Source organism: Drosophila sechellia, chromosome 3L (genome assembly GCF_004382195.2).
Source record: "Drosophila sechellia strain sech25 chromosome 3L, ASM438219v1, whole genome shotgun sequence".
NCBI lineage: Eukaryota > Metazoa > Arthropoda > Insecta > Diptera > Drosophilidae > Drosophila > Drosophila sechellia.
In genome coordinates, this window is record NC_045951.1 from 12,507,082 (window position 1) to 12,515,786 (window position 8,705).

The window sequence follows — 8,705 nt, forward strand, 5'->3', positions numbered from 1 at the left end:
TAAAAATACCAGTGGGTCTTAATATTAAGACCTCTTCAATGAAGAAAAAGTCACAAAATTTTGAGTGAAAAATGAATTAGGACAGAAAGTTTAGTTATACTAATGCCGGCAGAGCCTTGCTGTATAATCAGTTTCTGGATAGAAATGGAGACAAAATACTATACCAATCTATTAAATGACAATACCTATAAATTAAATGACTTATAAAATTGGCTTAGACCAAGTAACCTTTCCGCCCAACTTTGTAGAGGAGGCATTCCTGAAGGGCTTAATTTAACAAATTTCTTTGGTGTCTATTTCAATAAAGGAGAGAAGTAGAAATTTTGACGATATATACAAAACAATACTTGTTAACATAATGCCATGTTAGTTATAAAATTATAAAACAATGAAAATATTGACTGAATCCTTAATTTTATGATATATTGGAAATACTTGTCGTACGATTTATGAATTTCATGTTTAAAAACCTATTATCCTAAAATAACGGTTTGAACGGATAAAAAATTGTTTTGGTATTTCCCTACTTGGTAATTTTCGAGTATTTTTCTGAACACCTATCGTTTAGTATTTCATAGAATGCTTATCGTTTTAAGTCTGGTAACACTACTTAATTGAGCCTTGTGAAAAGAAGAGCGGAAAACAAGGAAAAGTTTTCTTATTAATGGGAAGCGCGGTAAAAATCATTAAATCTAATTTGCTGCGCTTAATGTGTGCGCTCAATTAGCATAAAAAGGCAAGTTTATCTAAGAAAAATTTCAAAGTACAGCCTTTCTCAGACTGTTTTCGTGTGCGTGCTTGTGGAGAGAATTTGTGGATACATAGTGCGCAGTGATAAGATGAGAAAGAGCGGGTGGTTGTAGAGGAGGCGAAAATCATGTGAAACGTGGAACAGAAGTCTAATACCAAAATCGCTGTCTTTTAGATATCGCAAATCAAAGCTGGAACAATGAGTGCGCCTAGTGAGTGTGGCGCGGGAGGAGGGCCGGTGGGCGGTGGAAGTACAGCTACAGTGCCATCAGGTAAGTCCACCGATATCCAAGTGGAATATTTATATATATTTATACACAAACGTATATACGTATCAGCATTGTGCCCGTGTATGCGTATGTATACATAACATTTGTGCCCCTCTCTTTTGCTCTTGCATACGCGCACTGTTTGTTTCCAATTCCTCTTTGTGCCTCACATTCGCAGCAACGTCTGCGTGTGTATGTCTTTGTTTTGTTGTTACTGTGCATTCGTTTGAGGGTTGCCAACAGCCCAGGAAATGTTCTTATTTAGCTCGAACTCAAAGATAATACATTTCCAATTTATCTTATAAATTTATTTGTTTGGCTCTTAAAAAAAAAGAAACATAAATCTTTTTTTATATAATAAATATTATTTTTAAATTTAAAAGCCAAACAAATAAACCAATATTGTTATATGTATGTAGCTCCCCGATTTCACTTGTCCGTCCATTGGTGTTCCATGTGGAGCTTTTAACCGAAATCTAACAGTAGCCACCCGCACAGCCCCCCTGAAAACCATTAAGATACGCACCCAACAACTGCACACCCATGCAGTGCCATCGTTGTCATTGCTGCCATCTATATATCCATCATCATCATCATCTCTGGCAGCCACTGGATCTTTATCCGCATCTGCATCCGCATCCGCATCCTTGGTATCGCACTCACATCCGCCCCTGCAGCTGCGCGGCGTAATAAACAAGTACTCATTGCCATCCCATTTGCCATCCTCTGCAGCGCACCCGGCGGTGGCCGCCAAGATCACCCACGTGAAATCCGACGGCGGCGGTGGGATATCCATTGCGGGCACACCGATCCTCAGCGGAGGCACAATTAAGGTGGCGGCAGCCAATCCAGTTCAACAAACATCCCTGGGTGGCACTCCAATTGCTCTGAATGCAGGACAAGCTACCACGGCGGCTTCGATCCGTGCCATTGGCGCTGGTGGTCAGTCCACACAGGTGCGGGTGGTGATGCCAATGATCAAGCAGCTAGAGAATGTTACGGCCACCGGAAGGACTCAGATTACAGCCATACCAGCTGCACCGGCGAGGAGTGGGGCGAATGCATCGATCACAGTTACCAGGCCCGTAACCCAGGCCACATATTTGCCGCGAGCCAGTGTGACGGCCACCCAGATGGGAGGCGTTGGCGTTGGAGTTGGCCAGCGTCTCGTCACGCCATTGAGAGCCACATCATCGGCCACGGTTACGCCCACAGCGCCAACAGTGCTGAGCTCAACCGGAGGATTTGTACGCGGAGCAACAGCATCGGTGAGCAGAAGTGGAGTGGCGCTCTCATCGCAACCATCGTCGGCTGTCATCTCGTCCAGCAACAGTGGTGCTTGGATGCAGAGTCAGGGACAGGTGCAACTGATCCGAACCATTCATCAGCCGCGCCAGCGGATTATAACGACATCCGCGGGGGTTTCGAATGCCAATGTAGTGACCACTACTCCAGTGCAGGCGCCAACAGGTAAGTTGTATCCTTTCTTACTCTACAACATCATTCTAATTGTGTTTCCACATAGCTCTTTCCGTTTCCGCTGGCCAGCCCTTGGCGACACAACAGACGACGGGACCGGGAGGAGGTCCTCAGGCCTATGTGGCCACTGTATTGCCACAGAGACAGCATCAGGCTACACTAGTTTACTCCTCCAATGTGTCTGCACCCAATGCAAGTCAGAATCCGGGGCAGCAATTTAATCCACGCTTTGCTGTGGCCACGCCCACAGGCGGAGTAACAACAACAACGCCCGGTGGAACGACAGTAACACCACGACAGGTGCGACCAATACCGCTGGGCAAGAGTTTTCCAACCGCTAAGCTGAACACAACCAGCATAAGTATCAGGGCACCGAGCATCCCGCAGCTGAATACCAGCGTTACGGCATCTCCAACGGCCGTTAGTGTTTCCGGTGGAGCAACTGTGGCGCCCGGGCGGGGTCCCGGCGCCGGAGGAACTGCTCTGACGGCCACTAATTTGTCCACCACACGGATCATCCAGCTGCAGCAGCCAGCGACGGGAACCACTCAGCAGATTATCGGATCCGGAGCTCGTCTGGCCGGGAATGTGATGTTGCAGCCATTCTTGATGAGCACTACCGCGGCGGCTAAGATGGGTAAGTTAGTACTTATAAATGGACTGCTCCAATATGGTATTCCCATATGCTTATGAAAGAGCAAGTCATCTAGGTTAGCAACATTTATTTACATTTGTATAAGACTGAAACTTCTGCTGTTAAAAAAGAAACTATCGACGAACTATGTTAAATCCAGACAGCAGAGAATCTACTGTCAATTCGATTTGAAATAAGAGGACCAACATTTTTTTCATTTGTGCGACGCGTTCGCCTTGTCAACACCTTAAGAACTATCATTCAACATAGTCAACATCTAACAATCATGAACAGCGTGCTGGCGTTTGAGAAGGAGATCGTGGAGAAATCTAGATATCTGGATCTAATCAAAAAAGAGTGTCAGGATTACCCTATGACCAAGACAATGCCAGTTCTAAAGCAGCCTGAAAATTTCCAGGATCAAGAGGAGGACCTTGTAATGGCCGTGCAAGATAAACTGAAATTTATCCGCAAACTAACCGACAATGGTCCCGCAGTTCCGACACCAGTAAAACTTAGTGAAAAGCAGGAAATAGTTGAGATACCAAAGGTGGTACAGTCAAAGGAAGTTGACCGTAAAACGAAACTGCTGCACGCCATGCCATCGTACTTAGTGGGCTCCATATTTTTAAGGTCCAACTATGTCGAGAAATTTCGGCGTAGGACGGCTCAAAGAAACGAGTTAAATAGAAAGCGCTTGAATGAAGCACATCAGTTGTACTTAAAAGCCAAACAAAAGAGAATTGCATACGAAGCCGGTAGACATAAGAAGCTGATCCTTACGCATTCCGTCCATGTGATCGAGGAGATACCAATCAGCAGCGAATTGATTCCGCTGACCAAAGAGCACCATGATTGGTTGATGGAACTATCTAAGTGTCCACTGCAGGAGGTAATTGTGACCAAGTTCAAGTTGGACATCCGCGGCAGTGATATCAAAATCCTGACCGATGGCGCCTGGCTCAACGACATTATAATCAACTTCTACATGAACCTACTGACTGAGCGATCGGAGAAGCGTTCTGGACAAGTGCCCAGCGTGTATGCCATGAGCACGTTCTTTGTGCCCCGCCTGCTGCAAAGTGGCTTCGATGGCGTAAAACGCTGGACTAGAACGGTGGATCTATTTAGCAAGGACATCATACTTGTGCCAGTTCACTACAACGGCGTTCACTGGTGCCTGGTCATAATCGATTTGCCGGCGAAAACAATGCTCTACTACAATTCAAGAGGCCGCGGCAACCCGAAACTGATGCGAGCACTAGTGAATTACCTTCAAATGGAGTCGACGGACAAGCGCGGACTCCTATTGGACACCAGCGACTTTCGCATCGAGGATGCCCAAAATGTGCCGCAACAAGGCAACACGAACGATTGCGGCGTTTTCGTCTGCATGTTCGCAGAATACCGAACCCGGGATGCTCCGATAACGTTTTGCCAGAAAGACATGAAATATTTTCGCACCAAGATGGTTCTGGAGTTGACCAGCAGCCAGCTGTGGAAGTAGGTGTCCTCCTACATAGGGTTTACTTTTTATAGATTGAGCTGAGCTATGTTATACAATAAAAAAACAAAAATAAAGTAGTGTTCGTGACTTGTTCTTTTTTAAGTGAGCAGATAAGAATATGGTAAACCCCAACATACTTAAATTAGCATAATAACATATATCTTTGAAACCATCAATCGACAGGCATTCGTCCACCTGTCACCATGACCGCTAAGGTTCAGCCATCGCTAACTATTACACAGCTTAATCCCATCGGAAAACTGTCAGCTGGCGGAGGAAGTGGAGGACCAACGATGGCGCCGCAGGGCGTGGCCAGCATCCAGGCTGTACCAGTGCCGAATGTCTCCGCCAGTGTAGTCAATCCGAGCTCGGTGACGGGTGCCACATCGGCGGCCGGCGGAGCCACTGTCCTGCCACTGACCATCAGCGGCAGAGGAGCGGGAGTGGGACCAGGCGGTAATATCCTCACGGGAACTCTGACGCCCATCAAGAACGCAAGCGGCATCACTTTGGGCAAAATGATGATGGCGCCAGCTTCTTCTGCGCCTGGAGCAGATGCTTCCAGTACAAGCGGGGCAACAGTGACCGGCTTTCAACGCACCTGGAATCCTGTAGTTGCTTCACAGAGCCAGTTGATGAAGGTAGGTTTCAACTATCTACATATATGGTGTTTCGATTAACTACTAAATCGTTATACAGATCGATGAGAAGGGAAGTGCTGCCACAATCTACTACGAATCTATGCCAGCCTCCGCCTCCACAGGCGTTCTATCATTGACTACTACCACAGTGACGCAGAGCACCCAGGCGCAGGCACAATTGGTTAGCAGTGCCGGTGGTAGCTTGTCGGTGTCTTCGTTACCCTTTGCAAGTCACGCGACTGCCGGAGCGGGATCAGGTGGCGGCGGATCGCAGGCTACTTTTACGGTGCTGCCGTCGGGTGCTGGTGGAACAGCCACCCGGACCATTGGCCACCAGCAATTGATAATACCAGCAGGACCAAATAGTGCGCCGGCGCAGCACATGGTTATTCCGCTGCATACGTCCGTAAAGGTGACCACGGGAGCAGGCAATCCGCAACAAGCAGCTGCAAGTGGAGCACTGGTGTCCAGCTTTATGCGCAAGCGGGATGCAGAAGGTTCGCCAATACGGGCGGCTAAAAATCTAGGACCCACTTTGCTCTCAATGGCTAGCAATACCAGTGGACAGAACATGCCACCGGTTTCGGGCACCACGTTCAATATTCAGCCAGTGTCCGTGACAGTACCTCAATCAGTTGGCTCTGGACTGACCGTAGAGGCGCTGGCCAAGAAGGAACGGGAGCGAGTCACCCATGGTGTAGCAAGTAGCGCCGCTAGTGTGCCTGTCACAGTTGGCCCTGTGAACTCAACAAGGAATTCGAGGGCGGACTCGCCGGCTTCGTCGGACGGCTCAACTACAGTGTCGGCGAATTCCTCACCTGGTGTGGATCAGCAATTACAGGACAGGATTGGCGATCCGCCAGCCACGGGAGGCGCTGGTAGGCGCGATAATTCCACGCATTTTAATCCCATTAATGAGGTGTGTACACAAAAATCAATATTTTCTTAAGTATAGCTTTAATGTTTGTTCTTCAAAAGATGTACTCATCGCACCAATCGATTCAGCAGAACCTTGGTCACTCCTCACTGGGAGCCCGCAGTGGTAGCAGTGCCTTTGTGGATATGCAAGCACCAACGCCGCAGCAACAGCAGCCTCAGCAGGTGCCTCAATTTGTGGGATCGACGCAGATGCAACAGGGAACGCGTATGAATGGAACTGGTAACAGCTCCAGCTCCAGCTACGACTGCTCCTCTAGAAAAAAGGCGCGACGATCGACGTGAGTTATTTGAGTGGTTGTAGCAAATGCAGTTTAATAATCTCTTTATGTATTTGCCAGCAATGACAGCCAGCACTCTACGCAGAGTCAAGCATCCTTATCGCTGCCTCCTCCAAGTTCGGAACCAACGCCGCCGGCTGGCGCTTCGTACATGCAGAAGCACAACAATGGAGGACTGCTGGTGACAGCAGCGACCCCGGGTGTTGCTCCCAATAGTGCGCCAGGCGACGCCAACCACCGGAATAGTACACCTGCTGTGGCGGGCAACAAGGAGAACGCCAATCCCGTGGACTTTGTGATTCGTCGTCCGCGCAATTGTGCTTTGCTCAATGTAAGTTGAATGCTCAGTTCATTTTGTGATAGTTATAACACTCTTCCGTTGATCTACAGACGTATAAGCCGACACATAAGTTGGCCAACAACCATTTCCATCGGTACACTGATGTTAAGCCAAGGGAGGAGCGGCGGGCCACAGTCATTGATCTGGCCAATCAGCCAAATGTGCAGGGCAAAATCAATGGATGGAAAATTTATCATTTACGCTCGCAAATGGAGGACTTGGTAAGCAGCGATGCGCACGAAATTAATGTTAGGCCACTTTAACTGAACTGATTTCTTACAGAATGAATCCGAAGTCTTTAGTCTGGGCAGGCTGGAGACCATGCTGCAGGATCTCGAGAAGGACAAGGAGAAGCACAGCGAAATTGAGCGAGTTACTGAACTGCTAAAGGTGCGCTATTATACTTACATCCATTATGCTTGAATAACAATATAAAACCAATCTACTTTGCAGGGCAACATTCAACGCAGTAAGATTATAACCGATGGCATCAACGAGGCACAGAATCAGTTAATGAAGATCTTCGAGCATAAGGCACACGTTTCCGATATAATCACCCGCTGCGCATCGAAAAGGAATTTCAAGAAGCGCGAAAAGATCTAAAAGAAATTGACAAACGGAGATGGCCAGCCAAGTGTATTGATAAGTTGTACATTACCTAATCTAAGCAGAAATTATAGAATCCAAGATAATTACCTTAAACGCGATCGATTTGTAAGTCGTACAATTACAAAGAAAACCAGCAATATTTTTTCAATTTCCTAAGCTAGAAACACAAATACAAAAACCCTCGAGTTGTATTAAGTAGAAAATTGTTTATTATTTGAATATTTCTGTGGTAATCGCCTTGCTTTTGGAGGAATCCCAGAAACATTGTCAATGAATTAGTTGTTTGAAAGCATGGGTGGCGGTGGAGGAACGCCATTGAACATGGGATGCATAGCAGGACGTGGCGGTCCCGGCATGGGGAATCCGCCTGGGGGACCCAGTGCCCTATGTAGATTCGGCGGCGGTGGCGGCAGGATCTTAGGCTCGAACTTGAAGGCGAACTGAAGGAAGAACTGCTTGGTGTCACGGTTCCAGTGCGTCCAGAACTTGCCCTCGCTCTTCTCCACTTCGCGGGACGGCACCTTGAACCCTATGGTCTCATACGGCTCGGCGGCAAAGAGAAGGTACTGCCACTTGCGGTCTGGCGGCTCGATCTTCTGCTCGTAGGCGGACATGAAGCGGTGTCGCGGAACAATGGACTCCGTGATTTCCGGGTAGTCCACCTGAAAGAGCAACGACTGCTGGCCGTTGCTGAGTTCACGCTGCTTGGTCACCCGGTACCCGGGTCGTCCAATCTTGACGAACTTCTTCGGTTCCACGCGGGGCTTCTCGGGCGCCAGCAGCGAAGAGGGTGCCTCCTTCGCCTCCTTGGCGGCTCTTCTGGCCAGATTATCCTGATGCTTCTTGCCCTGCGTGTGGGCCAAATAGCTGCCCTCGTTGTTGTGCAGCGTCAGGCACAGTTTGCACTCGTAGGAGCCCAGATGGTTCTTCATAAAGTACGGATCCTTGTTCAGATCAATTGTCTCCAGGGCCAGTTGACGCAGTCGCTCCTTGCGGTCGCGGTTCGTCTCCGACCAGGAGGCCACGCCTCCGCTGCCGGTCTTGCCGCCGGCGCGGTTTTGGAAATCCATTTTGTAAACTTTATTTTAGTTTCTGACCGCACGAAGAAAAAACGTTTTGCGTTGGTAAAATTTCACGAAAATTTGTTGTACAGAACAGGGTTGTCAAGAAATGCCAATGCGGTTAGGGGTGGGAGTTTATCAGAGTCAATCGATAGTTCGTGTGCAGGATTAAAGTATTAAATAATTAATAGAATGTTT

At 47.9% G+C, this 8,705-nt stretch overlaps 3 protein-coding genes across 7 annotated transcripts; 2 read left to right on the plus strand and 1 right to left on the minus strand.

Annotated features, from left to right (window-relative positions):
• Positions 1 to 600: 600 nt before the first annotated feature.
• Positions 601 to 7,649, plus strand: LOC6605493 (pneumococcal serine-rich repeat protein). 5 transcript variants are annotated; one of them, XM_032717989.1, is made up of 11 exons: positions 601 to 736; positions 926 to 1,022; positions 1,518 to 2,489; positions 2,545 to 3,135; positions 4,823 to 5,280; positions 5,339 to 6,199; positions 6,259 to 6,497; positions 6,558 to 6,828; positions 6,888 to 7,058; positions 7,120 to 7,227; positions 7,291 to 7,649. In XM_032717989.1, the coding sequence occupies exons 2-11, from the start codon at positions 950 to 952 to the stop codon at positions 7,438 to 7,440; spliced, it is 3,894 nt and encodes a 1,297-aa protein (XP_032573880.1). In that variant the 5' UTR covers positions 601 to 736; positions 926 to 949; the 3' UTR covers positions 7,441 to 7,649. The 5 variants fall into 5 exon arrangements, with proteins under 5 accessions (XP_032573880.1, XP_032573881.1, XP_032573882.1 ...); XM_032717990.1 differs by having other exon boundaries at positions 1,626 to 2,489; XM_032717991.1 differs by having other exon boundaries at positions 1,626 to 2,489; positions 6,289 to 6,497.
• On the plus strand, positions 3,144 to 4,713 carry LOC116800984 (sentrin-specific protease 2). Its single transcript, XM_032717994.1, has one exon. It carries the CDS (start codon positions 3,419 to 3,421, stop codon positions 4,637 to 4,639), a length of 1,221 nt encoding a protein of 406 aa, XP_032573885.1. The 5' UTR covers positions 3,144 to 3,418; the 3' UTR covers positions 4,640 to 4,713.
• Positions 7,633 to 8,611, minus strand: LOC6605494 (splicing factor 3A subunit 2). The gene has a single exon (XM_002030291.2). It carries the CDS (start codon positions 8,514 to 8,516, stop codon positions 7,722 to 7,724), a length of 795 nt encoding a protein of 264 aa, XP_002030327.1. The 5' UTR covers positions 8,517 to 8,611; the 3' UTR covers positions 7,633 to 7,721.
• Between the last annotated feature and the right edge of the window lie 94 nt (positions 8,612 to 8,705).